General features: G+C 49.6%; 1 protein-coding gene across 6 annotated transcripts in view; it reads left to right on the top strand.

Moving 5' to 3' along the window:
* Positions 1-18,299, top strand: part of FERMT2 (FERM domain containing kindlin 2) — a 43,795-nt gene that overhangs the window by 19,920 nt on the left and 5,576 nt on the right. For 3 of the 6 annotated variants that reach the window (XM_038179752.2, XM_038179753.2, XM_072038091.1), the window contains 10 exons: positions 6,579-6,713; positions 10,851-10,883; positions 11,346-11,571; positions 11,759-11,861; positions 12,053-12,160; positions 12,930-13,064; positions 14,922-14,971; positions 16,341-16,465; positions 17,651-17,757; positions 18,022-18,243. In XM_038179752.2, coding sequence (XP_038035680.1) covers positions 6,579-6,713; positions 10,851-10,883; positions 11,346-11,571; positions 11,759-11,861; positions 12,053-12,160; positions 12,930-13,064; positions 14,922-14,971; positions 16,341-16,465; positions 17,651-17,757; positions 18,022-18,243 — 1,244 coding nt within the window. The remainder of the gene's footprint in view (positions 1-6,578; positions 6,714-10,850; positions 10,884-11,345; positions 11,572-11,758; positions 11,862-12,052; positions 12,161-12,929; positions 13,065-14,921; positions 14,972-16,340; positions 16,466-17,650; positions 17,758-18,021; positions 18,244-18,299) is intronic. The other 3 variants (XM_038179754.2, XM_038179755.2, XM_072038092.1) reach the window with 1 other exon arrangement.

Genomic DNA, 18,299 nt, shown 5'->3' with positions numbered 1-18,299 from the left:
GAAACTTCAGGGAAAGGCTCGACGTGCCGTCTGGGCTCTAAAAGGCATCTGGTGAACTGGAGCCTGGGGATTCCGTCCCACTCGTGGAAAAAAAACATCAAAACATTCAGCGTTTGGCTCCTCCTGTCTGTCCGACAGCCCTTTTTATTAGCCTCGTGCTAACAGTTGGCTCCGTCGCCACTCTCTGCCTCCTCCTCCTCATCCTCTTTGCGGGTCCCCCCGACCGATGCCACCCGATTTCGGCTCCGGGTACCGCTCACACAGCACCTGCAAGAAGTGCCCTCACCGCTGCAAACCCATCTGACAGCTTCAGAGACCATTTTTGGGTGGCTTTCCAGATTTCCAGCGAGTTGCTAATCCAGTGGGCGCTTGGGTTTTCCGCAGGGAATTTGGGAAGGCAAAGCCCAGGTTTGGACAGTGCCCGGGACACTTGTCGGGATCTCAGGAGGCTTCGCAGGGTGTCCTGACAGAGCCGCCTGCCTGGGGCAGCAGGCGCCAAACTTGGCTTTTACCCAAATAAATATTTAAGCAGCCGGGCAGCTGAAGAACCCATAATAAAATGTTCTGAATGCGCGTGGGTATACAAACCCAGCAAACTGCTGAGGACCTGCTCCGCCGTCAGCTGAACTCCGGTACAACTGGGCTCTTATCTCCAGGCGTTCCCGAAGCTATGTGCTTTGATTTTTTTTTTTGCCTGAGGTTTGTTTTGCAGACTTTATCTTGAATGAGTTTATGTTAAAGATAAGGCAGCGATACCTTAGGTCTGTCGGCTTACGCCTCGAAACAGAATTTGCTGATTCAAAAAAAAATAAATAAATCGTAGTCTTAGGTTTGAAATGGGAAAGGAACGGGTTTTGAGGTCTCGATTTTCTAAGAATCATCATGTTGAAGTGCAAAGGCTGTAATTTTTATGAGTCACTGGTTCAAGACACTGGTGATCCAGTGCAGACATAACCCACTTCAAAACACATTTCCTAGCTGAGGGTAACTGGATGAGCATTAAAGAGAGGATTTCCCCTAAATGTTGTCTGTGCTACCAGGAAAATTACGGAGCTTTCAATGCTTCAAGAGCTAGGCTAACCAGCTCGCTGGCCTTTTAAGGCAGCCAGAAATGGGGTAGAAAAACGAATGGCAACTTCTTCAGAGAGTTATTTTCCGTAAAATGTCAAAATTGGATATTGAAAGTAGTGTGCTTTCCCATGATTTTAAATCTTGGAGAAGTCAATACGTCCTCAGACACCACTTCCAGTGGATGATGCCATGTTGTGGATGTGGTCGGGGCAAGAAAACCACAGATCTGGTCTCTCATCGTGGCAAGAACACATCCCTTAGAGCTCTCGTATCATCACTTGGTGTCCCCCGGCCCCTCGGGGTGCTGCTTCGCTGCCTGTGGGACAATCAGGGTGCTTTGAACCTTCAGTGGGGACAAAGCAGCAAAATCCCCCCTTCTTTCATGCCCAAACCCATGGGGTTTGATTCTGCCTCTACATTCCCAACTGCTTTCCCATGGCTGGGGCCAGGGCCAGCCGCGACGCACCTCGGTGTTAAAGATGCAGCCCAAAAGAGCGTAAATTTTGAATTTTACAGCCTGCAGGGCAGCTATTGCTCTTCAAAGCCAGTTTTCTGGGCGCAGTCAGTGCAGCGTCCTGTGGAGAAGGAGGATTTCATCCCAGCTCTGCTGCTCGTCTCCGGGTGGGAGATAAATGGGTACAGCTGGGCCGGGTGAGCTGTGCATGGGCTGGAACAGAAATGAGGGATTACACGGGAAGGAAAGGCCAAGGGTTTGTCTGCAGCGAGACACAGCACAGGCACAGACAGGCTCTTGCAGGCGAACGGGAAAGGAGATGCTGCAGGGAGCAGAATGCCTTTGTCCAACAGTTGGGGAAATTTATCCTGGAGGCTGAAAGCTGCCATCCCCGTCACGTTTCTGAGATGCCTGCTGTGAAAATCACGTGCGTGTGCTCCCCTCGCCCGAGGGCATTTCCCTCACTTGGTAAAACCCAATGGGTTTGCAAACCCCTTCTGCTGGGGGCTGAAGAAGTGGCTCCCACTCAGATCTGGCTGAGAAGAGGTTTCTGAAGCAGGTTTTGGTGGCACTGCCCCTCCATCCAAACATCCTGGTGGACGCCACCAGCCGTGCCGGGGCTCGCGGCAGGAGGAGGAATAGCTGGGTTTCCACGCGCTTGCACAATAAATAGAAAGAAAATGCTAAATGGATCATTTACAGTAATTCCTCGTAGATGTTGCCAATGCCATCTGTCTTGTGTGTACAGACAAGGAGTCTCTCTTTAAACAAACACAGGCCCGGAGGATGACAACAAAAGCATAAATTGAAGAGCGAGCTCGCAGCGCATCAGGAGGTCGCTGCTGCAGCCCACCCGCTTCTGCTCGGAGGTGACCTTTGGCAGGAGCAGCCTGGTGTCAGCCGAAAAACGGGGAGGAGATGTTAACAGAGACCTTCACATGTGGATTTGGGGCTGGAACTGAACCTGGGAAGATGTTTTACCCCAGAGGACAGCTCCAGCAAACGGCCACCTCCAGGCACAGCGTGATTTACCAAACGGCACAAACCTGTACCAAGGACTTGAGATTTCTCACTGCTTTTGTACTTTAAAGACGTCTCTCTTGCTTTTATGGCCAGAAGAGAGGGGCTGGGGCTCTGAGCAGCTCCTCGTCCCAGTTTCCAATTAACTGGAGCACTACCATCTGCAAGCCCTTACACCCCGGACAGCCTCTGCTTTAGCTACAGTAACTAAACAGCATGTTTGCCAAAGCTCGTCTCTATTCAAAACACGCTTGAAGAGCCTTTGTAAACTTATTAATCATACGCAGTGTCAGGCATTTTTTTTCACCAGTAGTTTACTGAAAGATTGAAAAGCGCAGCCAGAAAATGTGCAAAGCTGCTTTTCACTTTTTCTCTAATTTGGGGGTAGGAACTGCAGACACGCACGCAGTGGTGCTCGCTTGCTGCTTGTCTACTTGTAGCACGGCAGGCTTCATTTTTATTCCCCCTGCAACCCGAATTTCTGCAGTTGGCTTCAGTGGGGTTCTGAAGCCTCTGAAAGGCAGCTCTTGGGGTGAAATCTGTGGTTTTTCACTTGAAAAAGTGCTCAGCCGTGGAGGAGCAGCAGTGCTCTTGCATGGCACGGATGCTGCAGTGCCGTGCCCCGCGGCGATGCACGGCTTTGAAGCAGCTGCAGAAAACTTACAGCATCCTTTGTAATCCGAAGATAGCGTCATGAACAACTGAGGAACTATAAAAAGTCGCTTTGAAATCAGATGGTCAAGTGTTGGGCCGTCTCCAGCAGATTGCTTTCAGGAGCCGAGCTTGGCCTGGAGTCCTTCTCTTGGCCTCTCTGAATGGTTTCAGCTGAGCGGCAGCATCAGTTGCTAATGCACCATAAATAAACAGCAGAGTATAAACCTTGCTAGCAAAATACCAGGGGAACTCCTCATTTTAGGCTCTGCTGCGTGTTGTCCCATGCTCATGATCCTGGTTATCCCAGCAGATTTTTTCTTAATGAGATAAGCTGGAGGCAAGAGGAATGAATCAGAAGAGCTGTCTGGATTTGCGCTCCGGGTATTTGTTGCTAGAAATGGTCAAAAAGTAGTGTTGAGCGGAGGTGAAATTAGCTGTTAGTGGGTGCAGGGAGCAAGCTCAGCATGATGGTCAGTTTTTGTGTAGTAATAGGAAATCAGTGTGCACTTTAATTAATAAAAGCTGTGCCAGAGGGTGGTTTGGGGTGGGAGACCCGCAGTACGGGAGATGGGTAAATCCAGAGGTGCTGGATTAGGAGACACCAGGACAGAGGCATCTGTCCTTGCATGTCACCTAAAATCACATCCCCCCAATGTGGCAGGCACAGCCAGGTTGTTAGTTTTGCCCCAGAGCAGAAGCAGAGGTGGTTGTACAAATAGCACCGCAGGCTGGGCATTGTGGGGCCCTTTGTGGGATGGGATAGCCCGTGCTGTGGCCCCATGGAGCTCACGGTGTCTGCAAGCAGGGAAACAAAGTCCAGGGACGGGACACAGCCTGCCAGGGAAGCCGTGCTGTAATAAATTAAAAAAAAATAAAGTAATTTTTGGAATGTGCTGTTTATAATGGCAGCTGTACCCTGGCAAATGTGGAAACTGTGCATCGTGTCCAGCTGTGTGATTTAGCGGCGCTGAACCTACGTAGGCTGCTGGGTCCTGCTCCATCCCGAGTGCTCCAGCTGGGGATGCTCCAGGGATGTGCCCTGTGCCTGAGCACCTAACGGGAGCGTGGGCTCGGAGAGAAACAGGCTGGGGGTTGCTTACAAGGAAAGCCAGATGTGTCTGTCCGCCTGGGGATGGTGGGAATCGTGTCTGATAGAGGCAGATCTGGTTTCTTGGCTCATGGTGTGTCACTGGTTTGGGGCAGAGCCGGCTCGCAGCCTGGTGTTCTCATCTGTCGTTTCTCACAGGGAAAAAGGCTGGGGTAGGAAACATCTGCTGCATCACAGAGCAGCACAGATGTGTCCCCTGCAGGTCACGTCCTGGCCACTAAATTCCGGGTTTAATGGTATTCCTGTGGCTGGGAGCAGACAGCAAACTCCCACTGCTGCCGGCGTGGTCACCGCATGTGTTGGGGTAAAATGCTGACTGTGTAACCCCTCCTGGTTTGGGTGATTACCGGTTGTCCTGCTCAGCACCCCTGCTGGTGGGGAAATACAGCCTGCTCCGACTCTCTGCATCCTCTCCTGCCTGGTGGATGAGCCCTGGCGCCCTCCTGGCCATGCCAAATGAAAACACCAAGTTTCTCCCCAGGCAATCCGCTAGGTATCGTAACGTGTACAGCTGCAAGCTTCAGCGTGCAGCTGAGGTGGGAATTGTGGCCGCTTTCCTTAAAGCGTCAAGGATTCACAGCTTCACACGTTTCTGTGCATTTTGGGGGAAAACAGCTGGAGACCACCAAGGGGCTTGAGCAGGGACAGCCAGCTGCAGGGGCAGCTCCAAAGCTCTTCCTTACGGACTCAGGTGTGACCAGAATTTGGTCTCCGCTTTCCCAGAAAGCTCCTTCCCAGTTGGAAGTGGATGCATGAGGTGTGACACCCCAAAATACCTTTGCCTGGATGGGATCACCCCAAGCACCCAGAACAGCAAGAGCCCAGTGATGGAAACCAAATGCGTGGCTCTTTAATTGTCCAAGCTGCAGTTTACGTGATGAGCATTGATTCCTGGGGAGGATTTTGTTACCCAGTCACCCAAATCTTGTAATCCCTTTTTCTACATATTTTTATGTGTTTCTCATTTTCATTAGTCATGCAGATTGTGTGCTTTGTAGAAGCAAACCATGCTGCTCCCATGGCCTGAAGCACTGATGCACTCCGATGCTCTTCATTTTCAGTTACGTGGTTTTAGGATTATTCCGTCTGGTTTGGGGCAGGGAACTGGGAGAGGCTGGAGTCCCCCTGGCAGGGACCCCTGCCCCCAGCCCCATCCATCCTGGCCTGGGGCACCCCCAGGGATGGGGCAGCCACAGCTCCTCGGGGCAGCCTGCACCAGGGCCTCACCGCCCTCTGAGGGAAGGATTTCTTCCTCATATTGAATCTAAATCTACCCTTTTTTGGTTTAAAACCGTCGCTATCATTACATGCCCTTGTAAAAAGTACCCCCCAGCTGTCCTGCACCCCCTTTAGGCCCTGTGAGGTCTCCCCGGAGCCTCCCCTTCTCCAGGCCGAACACCCCCAGCTCCCTCAGCCTGTCCCCACAGCAGAGGGGCTGCAGCCTCTGAGCATCCTCGGGGCTTCTCAACACCCTCAGGTCCTTTTCCCAAGGGCTGCTCTTAATCCATTCCTTGCCACCCCTGTGTTTGTGCTTGGGATTGCCTCGGCCCAGCTGCAGGACCTTGCACTTGGCCTTGTTGTACCCCATGAGGTTCTCACAGGCCCACCCCTCAGGCCTGCCCAGGTCCCTCTGGATGGCAGCCCTTCCCTCCAGCACCACACTGCTTGGTGTTATCATCAAATATGCTGAGGGTGCACTTGATCCTACTGCCCATAGCATTAATAAAGACATAAAACAGCACCTGTCCCCATACAGACCCATGAGGGACACCATTTGTCACTGGGCTCCACCTGGCCATAGAGCTGTTTACGGCGATTCTCTGGATGCAGCCATCCAGCTAATTAGTCCACCAAATAGTCCACCCACCAAATCCACATCTCTCCAATTTAGAGACAAGGACATTGTGTGAGAAAGATAAAGATGTTGTGTGTGGCATTTCCAGTCTGGTAACTAAATAAATGGCTTGATTCTTGAGTTGCTGCTATGGATGGGAGAGAACCTGGCCTGTCACCTAGGTGCCTAAATAGAGGGGTTAAATATGTATAAAGAAATATAAAAACAGATAGTTAAGATATAAGCTGCTGGTGCAAGGAAGGTGGTTTGTCTTGTACAGACTGGCTCTCAACTTCATTTCTATCCATTGCAAAGCAGGAAAATCAACCAAGATACTGCAAGTCACTGGGTGTTATTCCTAAAGGAAAGATTTTCTTTTTTTTTCCCCCACATTTTTCCATCCTGCCTTTGTTAAAGCGGTCTGTTTTTTTCCCCAGACATCAGGCATCCAGAAGAGCTCTCCCTTTTGAGGAAACCCAGAGATCCATCAAAGAAAAAAAAGAAGAAGCTGGACGATCAATATGAAGATGAAGCCTTTGAGCTGGAGGGCCCGCTAATCACGCCGGGGTCGGGTGAGTCAGGGTTTGCTTTGTGGTGATGCGCTTCTGGGGAGCAGAGTGGGAGGAAGCAGCCAGGTAATAAAATGGGAATGCATGCAGGGAAAAAATATATGGCAGTATTGATCTGACCAAATTCCTTAAGGGCTGTGCAAGAAATGGACCCCGAATTATTTCCATAAGTTATCCAGGGCTGCTGCACGCGGTCGTGATGGTGCAGATGAACGCCTGGGGCTGTGAGGTGTGCAGGGGAGCAGAACAACGCCAGGCTTTATAAAATAAAAAAGAAACACGTAAAATAAAAAAAGTGTGACCACTTCAGCATGCAGATTGTGTTACTGAAATGTTTTCTTACCCTATTAAGAAAGAAGTTAAATGGAAAACCATTCCTAACTTCAAACTCCAGGTGCGTTGTAGGCAACACCGCTGCTTTAAACCTTATTTATGGCCCACCAGAAATGGTCTTTTTATTAATTGCATTAGTGCTCCCTAATGCTAAGGGCGTGGCTGTAGGTGGTAATGCTAAAAGAAAGCTCTCATTGTCGGGGGTTTCTTGCTGCTGCGGGAGTTTGCCAGTGTGGCTCACAGAGCACCGCTAACGAAGCAGCACCGCTAACGGAGCAGCACCGCTTGCCGCAAGCAGCAAATCGATGCCGGGAGTGTTTGCAAGCAGAGAGGTGTTCTGGCTCTGCTCCGCAGCGGCTGGAGGCTGGGGCTGGAAGGATGGAGGCAGTCAAGTGGGAGCACTTTAACCCTAATGGACTCGCGGAGACAGCCGCAGTGATGCGTGCTGGCGGGCGGGCGAGACGCGTCTGGCTGCCAGCGCTCCTGGATTTAAATCCAGCGACAAGAGGGAAGCAGGGCAGCGTTAATGTTAAAAAGCAAACAACCTTGGGATTCAGTAAATTTGTATAATTGCTCTTGAATTAACCGAAGTGCAAGTGAAGGTGACAGCAGCGTGCTCGGTGGTGCTCTGCGGGCACAATGCTCACCCCTGCATGCTTGTGGGCAGCTTCACACGGGGCACGGGCACTGGGGGGGGTTGGCATCTCCCCTTTTCGGCAACTGGGCTGGGGGGTGGCCTCGGGTCCACGTCCTTCATGGGATGGAGGAGCCCAGAGCTCCTGCACAAGCTTCCCAGCCACTCAGCACCACCCTGGGCACTTCGGGAGGATGGTCTGCAGAAGCCCCCTGGGAGCTTTGCAGCAAGAGAAAAATTCTCCTTTTTTTCCTCTTTTCTCACTCTTTCTCTTCTAAGTGACTTAATAATACTTCTGGACTAGTCCTCATCCACTCCTGGCTAGAGGAGCTTTCCCTGCATCTTTCAAAGCTCCGGCCAATTTTCATTTTCATTTGGCATTTCCATCAGGAGAGGTAGTCATCAGCCTTTCCGAAAGGCAATGTTCGCAGAGAGCATCTCTGTTAGATTAATAGGAAATACTTGGCTTGCTTTGTGGGAAACGTATGCAAAAGACATTTTTCAATTTAAATTATTTATTACTCTTTCAGTGAGTCACTTTGAACTATCGTACAGTTTTTTCTTCCCTGCACTACGTCTGTGAATGAAAGGACTTTTGCTGCAGCTTTAATTACTGCAGCTACCTGCAACGTTTAGGTCCCATCAGTTAGACGTCATGTTTTTAAGCTGAATAAATTGTTGCTGCTGTTGTTCCAACATCAGTTTGTGCGCTGAATGCTTATGTGAAACGAGTTAACATTTCTGGATCTGCTCGTTTCAGTGCACATAGATTTAATGGGCATTTTTTTGTCACTGAGGACCCCACACCTGGCAGTGCAACCAATTTAAACCTCTGTAGGCAGAGCTGTCAATAGATCTACAGTAAGTATTGCCCAACACTTTCCACTGAAATTCTTGTTTTTGCTTGTTTATGAGTTAGCCAAGCTTATAGGTATTTAAGCTGAAACTTTCCATGACATTGCCTGCCACAGGCAAATTTTTTAAGGAAAACTGAAATGTTTCAGTTGTTTCTGAACGACGTCAGTGACCTCCTCAGAAGGTGATGTGGAGAACATCCACGGGGAAGTTTTGCTCCTCTGTGCTCTGGAGCAGAGACTCGAACAGAGGGGAGCAGGGCTTGCACATGTGTGGACATCCATGTGAACATCTGCCCGTTTTGGGGTAAGAAGTGGGTTTTCCTTTCCTTGCTCCATGTTCAGCCCTGTCCCTTGAGGGTGGCACAATGCAAATGTTGACAGATGGAGGCAAGGAGAAGCTGCTGCCTTCTCCTTGAAAGCATGAAGCTCAAAGGGGGATATTCCCATCCTGCCATGACTCCTGCAGCATTTTTGCTCAGCCCCAGTTTTCGGCTCTGTCCCAGTAGGTTCCCACACTGCTTCCCAGTCCCAAGACTTTTGGTCAGAACATGAATCCCGACCAGGGTGCCAGCAAACCCAGCAGCATCATTAAAAACATCCCAAAGGTTCTCTTGTTCGATGGCACCAGCTTTCACTTACGTTTTCCATCCTATCAGCTAATAACTTAACAGAGGCCAGTTCTGTGTAAAATCCCCTCAAAACGGTGCAAAGTTGGTTCACTGACGTCGATTGTGTTATCTTCCAGATGTCGTATCATGTAGCTCGATTCCAGATCGGATCGGATTGCTGGGCCCAGATGTATCCCCCTAATTCAGTTCAGCCCTAAATATTGCGGGAAAACTCTCGATCGAATCCTGCCGTGTTACAAAGTGCTTGGAATACTTTTTTAATATTCTCTGGAGTTTTTTAATATACTTCAAAACAGCCGGAGATGTGGAAGATATTTCGTCTCGAGGAGACAGATGAAGCTATCTGGAGCTGGGTTTCCAAAATGCAGAACCACACATCTTCCTGATAGGATGGATTCAGACCGGTCTTTTGGCTCATCTTTCTGTAATTTCGTGCACATTCAAGGAGCTAGTGCTCTTCTAAGGTGTATTTTGGGCGCGTCGTATCACACATCTGAGCATGCTGGAATGGGAAACGTGATTTCAAAAGGACACAATCCTTTCCCAAAGAGCCAAGCATTGGTCCTCCTAAATAGTGGTGTGCAGATTTATTCCCAGCAAATGATGTTGAGCTCATTGCCTGATTTTTCTACGCAGTGGAATCACCGATGTTAGGATACACTTGTTGAATCTCCATTACTTTCAAAATTTGGGTTTTATACTCAGCATAAAAATCAATGCTCCCATGAGACAAGTAGGGCCTCGTTAGCTATCAGCTAATATGGGATATGAGATGCCAAGTTAGGTCAGATTTCGTCTCTTCGTAATTTGTAATTTTAAAAGCGATTTATATTTTTTTCCTGTAAAACTTCACCTAGGATTAATGCATGCCTTGTGACCAGTCCTGCACCAAATAGCACCACTCGCTCAGCACATTAATATCAAATAGGCCATCTCAGCAAGCTTTTCTGTCCACAAAATGCCACGTTTCCGTGCCTGGCCAGTTCTTGTAACATGAGCAAAAGAGCGTGGAGTCACTCGGGTTACTTTGCCTGCCGAGTCAGCTGGCGCTGCTGCAAACGCTCAGAAAAAAAAAGAGTGCTTTTGGTGAAAGTTGTGTGCAAAGAGACGGGCGAGCTTCTGGGCAGCTTTGCAAGCGTTTCACGTGTCGGGGAAAAAAACAGGTTTACAGTTTGTTGGCTACTGAGGGGCAGCAGCGGGAGAGCACGCATCTTGCGGCTGCATCGCTGGAGGAGCCTCCCCGGCAGTAAATCAGGGTGAAAACATGGCAGTTTCGGGTCTGTGTTGAGAAGTGGCAATTGCCAAAAGCACAGAATCACCTCGGTTGGAAACAGACCTTCAAGAGCACCGAGTCCAACCGTTAACCTGACCGATCGCAGCAGTTTGATGCGTTGCTCGCAGGAAGCTCAGAAAATCCACATCTTGAGTGTCCCGCTCGAAACCATTTGGCAAGAAAGGCAATTTTTGCAAACTCACCTGAAACGCCTCCCTGATTTTAAGCGAAATCACTTTAACGAGGGGAGTCTCAGCCAGAGGCCGGCTCTGCACTGGGGTTTGGGTGGTTAAACCTCATGTGTGCTGTTCAGACCTCTTGCAAACGTTTGTATTTTCAGCTCCGCTCCTTCCCAGCCCTCCCGGTGACTTTCTCTCGCCTTCTCACTTCCCTCCTTTCTTTCCCTCTCCATAGGCACCGATATTCTTTACATCGGCCCCGTCAAAGGTGAGCTCCACCTCCTTAGGACTTTTGTGCTCTGCCTCTGGTCTCTCTGGCCGTGCCCTTAGTTTATTTTCCTGCTCCTCTAAAACCTTTGACTTCCAAAATCTTTAAGCGCCAGGTAATGCCGGTAAGTGGGGGGCTGCTCATGTCCCAGCTCAGGGGCAGGCGCCAGCTCCCGAGGCTGGCGGCCTGGGAGACCTGAGGGTTTTCCCATGGATTCAGCCTGGAATGGCTTTTCCATCAGCTTTGCTCTTGGAGAAGAGCTGAGAGAGAGAGAGGGAGAGCTTGGGACAGCTTGTCATGGGAAAACAAGCAGCGCAGTGTTTTCCCGCTGCGGAAAAAAATGGTAAAAGCAAAAGGGAAGGTTTCTCATCCGCTGGCTTCGTTTTTGTGTCTGCGCTGGCTTTGTACGGAGCAGGGCTTGGCAGCAAGCTAACTCCCGGCGCTTCTTCCTCTCGCTGGTAGGAAACATATATTCGAGCCCGGGACTGTACAGCAAAACCATGACGCCAACCTACGACGCTCACGACGGCAGCCCCCTGTCACCCACGTCCGCCTGGTTCGGTGACAGCGCCTTGTCGGAGGGGAACCCGGGCATCCTGGCCGTCAGCCAGCCCGTCACCTCCCCAGAGTCCCTCGCAAAAATGTACAAGCCACAGGCGCTCCTCGATAAAGCCAAAATCAACCAAGGGTGAGTTCAGGATTTGTTTTTCTTCTCTCTTCTTTTTTTTTTTTTTTTTTTCCTTAAAAAAAAAAAAAAAGGGCTTCCTTAAAAAAAAAAAAATAGATCCGTGTGGTTTTAAATTGCATTCTTGAAAGCGTCGTCGCGAGTTCGCCGGAGCTCTTCGTGTGTGTTAGCCCTTGTTGACAATTCACAGATGGCTGGATTCGTCCCGATCTCTTATGGAGCAAGAGGTGAAAGAAAACGAAGCTTTGCTGCTCCGGTTCAAGTACTACAGCTTTTTTGACCTGAATCCAAAGGTACAGAGTTATTCATTCCACTTGCACCTTGCAGCCGAACGTTTTGGGCGAAGGATGCCTGTATCTCTGGCATCTATTTCAATACTCAAATGAGCATTGAAAAAGATTAATTGGGTGGTCTTTGCTTGAGCTGGGAGCGTGGGAGGTGGCGGGTGGTGTTTCACAGCCTCACCATTTCTCGCTGTGCGCAGTACGACGCCATCAGGATCAACCAGCTGTACGAGCAGTCCAAGTGGGCCATTCTGCTGGAGGAGATCGAGTGCACGGAGGAGGAGATGATGATGTTCGCGGCGCTGCAGGTAGGAGATGGTCCCAGACCCTCGTGGGTTTGGGTAGTCTGGATTTTGTGGCTCTGCAGACATCTCCCCTGAAGCATCGGTGGGAGGTTGGGCTTCTCGTGCTCGTTTCCCGTCTCCTAATACTCACTTGAGTTTGCTGGGCAATTTAAATATTTTCTGCTTATTTCTTCTCATGAAGAACTTAGTCCCCTCTTACCAAACATGTTTATGTCTGCCTTAACTTTTAGTTTTACCCTTTCTGAAAAACCCCAGTGAGGACACTAGGTTACTGAACTGCGCATTCCTGGCACGCTGCCCCCTGAGCAGCTGGTGATAATCTGTGGGTTTCCCAGAACTATTTATTTATCTGTTTTATGAAATACTTGGTGTTATTTGGCATAAATACTACACCTGCTATTGACTTCTGTGGGATGGATGGCAGGCCATTTACTATGTGTGGTCTGGCGCTCCTTGTTGCAGTAGGATGCAAAAACAGCCCCAACAGGAGCAAGAGCCTGCTCCTAGGGCCCCTCCCAGGAAGAAAATAGTGAGAACAGAAATGTCAACGCTCTGTTTAACTCTCTGAGCAGTCCAGAGGGGGTTGTGCATGGTCCTTAGAGTGAGATTTTGCAGACTTTTTGGTTTTCCGTGGTAAAAACAGCTGCAGTGCAAGAGGATGTCACAAACATGGGCTGTGCCATTAAAGCCAAAGTTTTTTTTGCCATGGCCAGCCCGAGGCTTCCGGGTCGCAGGAGCACCTTTGTTCACGGGGCTGTGCCTTGCCTTTCAGTACCACATCAACAAGCTGTCCATCATGTCGTCGGAAAACCACCTGAACAACAGCGACAAGGAGGTGGATGAGGTGGATGCTGCGCTCTCCGACCTAGAAATTACTTTGGAAGGTGGCAAAACGTCAACGATTCTGGTAAGGGCTGAGGCTGGGGCGTGGTGCCTTACATGTCCCCTTCTCGCCTCTCACCAAGCAGGAATGCTTTTTTTTTCCATGCATCCAACCAGTTTATTTCCTTCCTTTCCTTTTTTCTTCTATTTCTGCTCTTGTTGAAAAAAATTGACCATGGTGGAGCAATGCAGAACACAGAGCCCAGTGATATTTTTCATTAAACCAGTATTTTTTTGAAACACAGCTAGGTGGTTTTGGTGGCAAGGGACTCCAGGCAGTGTCCAGTGTAAGGCCAGCATGGAGCTGGTAAAAGCTCTTTGATCACGGGCACGTGTTGAACCCAAGGCTGCATTTAAGCCTTCTCTTTTTGGGGTGTTTACAGTTAATTTAATTGGCATTGCCACAGGAATCGAGTGCATTAACACTTTTTTCCTACAAAGATTGGAAGACCAAACTGTGTTGGAGAAATTCTGAAGGAGCCAGGATCTTGCTGAGCCCCCTGCACCAAGCCACCTTCCCACTCAAATAATGGAAAACTCAAATAAAATTCATTTGGTTTCTGTTCTCGTGGCTGACTTTCCCAAATACCGAATTCCTCACGCTGAGGTTTCTCTTCCACTGTTCTCTAGTTCATGACAAAGTTTTACAGCATCTGAAACAGCTGCCATGATTTTCAGAAATAGCTTGTGCTTTTGAAACCCTCTTTTTATTAGACTGGATTTTAGCCTGGCGTGGGCTGTGTCTGTATTTCAGAGGGTTCCTTTCTTTCTGAGACATTGTTTTAACACACTGGCTTCCCACCTTTAAAGTTGCAAGGCCCGAAAATTAATTTGCAGAAAAAGGACGAGGTCCAGTCAGGTTTTGTCGGCACAGCCTGGTTTCTCCAGCAATTTTGTACATTTTTGCCATCTTTGAGTTTCATTTAAATTCCGATCCTTTGAAAACCTAAAAATCCTGAAATTTTCCCGTCTTACAGTTCAAGTAATTTTTTACAAAGGGTTTTTTGAAGTTAATGTCCACACCTAGCCTGCAGATATTTGCAACGTTAACTGCTGCTGCTCATTCTCGTGTTCCCCCAGGGAGAGCAGCATCACTTAGATGCAACAGAAATAGGGACCGGCTGTTAGAGCCAAGATATCTTTTATAATTTCCTTGCAAAGCAGATTTGAAGTGCAGCACTGAGGAGCAGTCCCTGCCAAACAGGAGTGAAGAAGACAATGATTCATCAAAAAATATCTGTCCCTTTCTGTACCGGTTGCTAACAGTGGCCATTTCCAGAGGCATTCGAGTAATTGAATACGGATAATGGGCAATTAGTGGATTGTTTGTTTAGATTCTGCATTTTTTTCCCCATGGTATCTATAAACAGCATTGCTCATTGCAGACAGAAAGTAAACTGTCTTGCTGCTGGAAGCTGCTGTAGCACTGTTTGCTTTCTTTGTCATTCGAAAACCCTTCAGCTGGAGCTCGTGGGAATTGAAAATGCCACCCTCTGTATTCTGCTCATCCAAAATACAGAGGTATACCGAGATAAACTCAATATGAAAAAAATGGGGGGCAAAAAAAGCCTTCCTAGGCTCTCAGGAAGCCTTTCCACAGTCCTCCAGGGTGGTGCAAAGCAACATCTTTTTGTTTTGTTCGGAGCTAAAGGAAATCTTAAAGGAAGAGAAAAATCCCTGTGCAAGCACGAGCCAGCATGCCAGTCAGTGTCCTGGCTGGGAACTGGTTCCGCAGGGCACAGACAGCAGGAATCGCTTTAAAAATATAAAAGGTTGTCCTCTGGTTTACAGAAAGCACTTGTGCAGTAGATTTTCTCTGTGTGCTTCACCCCCTGGGCTCTGCTGGGGCAGGTGACTGAAAGGGATCATTTTTATTTTTCAGGGTGACATCACTTCCATCCCGGAGCTCGCCGACTACATTAAAGTCTTCAAGTAAGTCCTGATGGGAAGAGGTGCTTGGGAGACGTAGGAGCAATGAATAATTAATGGTCCTGACGCCTACTGTGCATTTCTTCCCCCCTCCTGACCCGAGATTTCACTGCACACCGCTGTGTTATGGTGCGTGGAAAACCACGGAGCTGTTTCACTGCAGCTCACAGCATCTGGGCACCCCGGCTATTAAAACCTTTTATTTCTTCATCCAGCACTTGGCACACTCACTGGGTGTTTCGCACTGTTCCCAACCAACCCATTTGATCCCGAAGTTGGTCGCTTCTTAAATATCAAACCCAAACTGGGGATTTATGGGCTTTGTTAATGTTGCTGTCACCTGGAGGCTGGTGCGTGGAAACTGGGCACGGCAGCAGCTGGACCCTGGCTAGCACTTTGGCAGCCACGGTTGCCTTTTGTAATCCGCTGCCTGCCTCAGCACAGGTGATGGGGAATGGTCTGGAAACGGTGAATAAACCCGATGAGATTTCACAGGATAGGTACAGGAGCAGAAGAAAAGCGGTGGTGATGAAATAGCTCCCTAACGAGCCTTTATTTCGTAACCGTGTGGTTCTGGAGCCAGAAGCTGCTACTTGTGTGCTGAAAAGCACTTTTTCTCCCTCTGTGGACGCGTGGTAATGAGGCCGGTCCCGCTCTCCAGGCTTGTGTCTGCTCCAACTGGGGCAAAGTTTCAGGGCTGGAGCCTGCTCCATGCTTTGGAGCGGGTGTTTTTTTTTCCCCTTAAAGCAAACCATCCAACAAAAACCTCCTTGTTTCCTTTGATGTGCTTATTTGCCAGTAAAACCAGGCACAACTCAAATTGCTAATTGCTTGCAAATTGGAGCACCAATTGTCAGGAAAAGAGATGGAGCCGCGAGACGATGCCGGTTCCCTCCTCCTGTTTGGTGCAAACTTCAAACCCTGAGAATTGCAATTTGAGTCCAAAAAAGTCCAAATTTGAGTCCAAAAGACATCATAAAGGCACCGGTGGACAGTCTGGGAGCTGGGCATCTCGCCTCTGCTGCCCGCACATTTTGCCAGCCTAACTTCTGCGTCTGCTTCATGGCAAGTCCAATTCCTGCTGCAGCTTGAGGACAGGGAGCAGGAATGAAATCTATTTTGGATGTGCCTCGTCGTGTTTTATCAGGGAAGAGCTGCAATATATTTCACTATTATGTGTATGTGTCATGTGTATACGTCCCCATATGTCCCTGGTGGTCCTGCAGAGACTCCAGGGACAGCACGTGGTGGTGCAGCTCCCCAGCAGGGGCTGTCCCAAGGGACGGGCATCCCCCAGGCTGCTGGCAGCAGCTTTTCAAACCCCTGGCGAGCTGCAGATTTGCACAGTAATGTCCATCGACCTGTCTGGCAGGCCCAAGAAGCTGACACTGAAAGGTTACAAGCCATATTGGTGCACCTTCAAAGATACCTCCATCTCCTGCTACAAGAGCAAAGAGGAAGCCAACGGGACACCTGCCCACCAGATGAACTTGAGAGGTAAGAGCAGCGTTCGCACACTTCCAAGGTATTCCAGTAATCGTCTGCCACTGCTGCGTCTTGGTTTTCCACTCATTTGTGTTACTTTCATGCCATCCGAGGGCTGGATAAATACGTGTGAAGGAAAGAAGGGTTTAATAGCATGGTATAAACTTAGATATCTAGCAAGTATGTGGTCCATGGTCCCGTCAGAAAGTGCCAACACCTCCTCTGTAGCGCAGCTGTTGGGCATTCCCCACTGACCAGCCCATTTTTTGGCTGCAGAGCAAAGCCAAGCAGGTTTCTGTGAGCCCAAGGGGACAGCGTCCCAGTTTCCTTTTCATCACGGCTATTCAAAACTGCTGAACCAACTCCAACAGCAAAGAATGGGCCTGAGCGCACACTGAGCTGCAGAGAGCAGACCACGCTCTCCTTCTGCTCTCCCTCTTCTATTTTTTCCTCCTCTCCCAGGCACTGTCTGTGGGCAGCCTCATTCAGGTGCTCCCCGCAAGCCTTGCACACAGGTTTTACATCCCTCTGGCTGCCTGCCTTTATGTCAAGTCAAACATCCCTGCTCCAAGAGCGACCAAACTTCAGAAAGGGTATTTTTTTTTAGCACAGAGACAAATTTTGTGATGCCAAATGACTTCAGGCTGCAGCCCTGAGAAGTTCAGCCTTCATTATATTTATGGGAGCTTTTGGCATATTTTCCTTTGCTGTCCAATCTCACCACCCCCATGCTGGCACAATGGCTCGTAGCCCTTTGTAGACACTGAAAGTGGGATTTGCTCAAAGCTCATGCTCACCACTAAAGACAGCAGCAGTGCACCCAGCCAAGACAGTGACAGATGGCTCAGGATGCAGCTAGCCACCTCTTCTGCACTTTCATGAAAATTTAGGGATCACATGGTGTTTTCAGGCCATTGGGTCCGTTCCCAAGGCCAGGGAAGGTCTGGGAGATGAGTACAATGGGCAGATGTTAGCCTCAGCCTTGTTTTCGGACCAGATCTTGCTTTGTTTCCCTCTTTTTCCTACCACTTGGAAAAAGGGCTGTCTGTCAGGGGTTTTGTCCCTGCGACATGGAGCGCTTGTCCCATGGGAGATACGCTACAAGACGTTTAGCTGGAGTGCTTTGCATTTCCTTCTCTTTATTTTCTCCTCCTTGTGTCTTTACACACACGTTGAACATCAGCTCCCTCGTTGCAGGATGTGAAGTCACCCCCGACGTGAACATCTCCGGGCAGAAGTTCAACATCAAACTCCTGATCCCCGTTGCGGAGGGGATGAACGAAATCTGGCTTCGCTGCGACAACGTAAGTCCGTCGGCGTGGGCCGTTTAGCTGCTGCTAATTAAAACAAACAAAACCACAGAGCACGTTTGCACGTGGAAGAATTTGGTGCTGATATCACGAGCAGCCCGAATCGGGAGGGCTGCTTGGTTTTGTCCGTCCATCCGTGTCGCGAAAGGGTTCTGTGCACCAGGCTCCCCAAAAAGGAGACTTTTGGGGTGTTTTGGCAGGCGGGGGACGGTGCCAGCTCCCCCTGCTGATGGTGCACGGGTCTCGTTTGGGCTGCAGGAGAGGCAGTACGCCAGCTGGATGGCCGCCTGCCGCCTGGCCTCCAAGGGCAAGACGATGGCGGACAGCTCGTACAGCATGGAGGTGCAGAACATCCTCTCCTTCCTGAAGATGCAGCACCTCAACCCGGACCCGCAGCTGATCCCGGAGCAGATCACGACCGACATCAACCCCGAGTGCTTGGTGTCCCCTCGCTACCTGAAGAAATACAAGAACAAGCAGGTAGGTGCCGGCCGCCTCGCCGCAGCCTCGGTGCGCACCTCGGCAGGAGCCGGCGG

Source organism: Anas platyrhynchos, chromosome 5, assembly GCF_047663525.1.
Source record: "Anas platyrhynchos isolate ZD024472 breed Pekin duck chromosome 5, IASCAAS_PekinDuck_T2T, whole genome shotgun sequence".
NCBI classification, from domain to species: Eukaryota; Metazoa; Chordata; class Aves; order Anseriformes; family Anatidae; genus Anas; species Anas platyrhynchos.
This window is presented reverse-complemented; position numbering and strand designations above follow the sequence as displayed.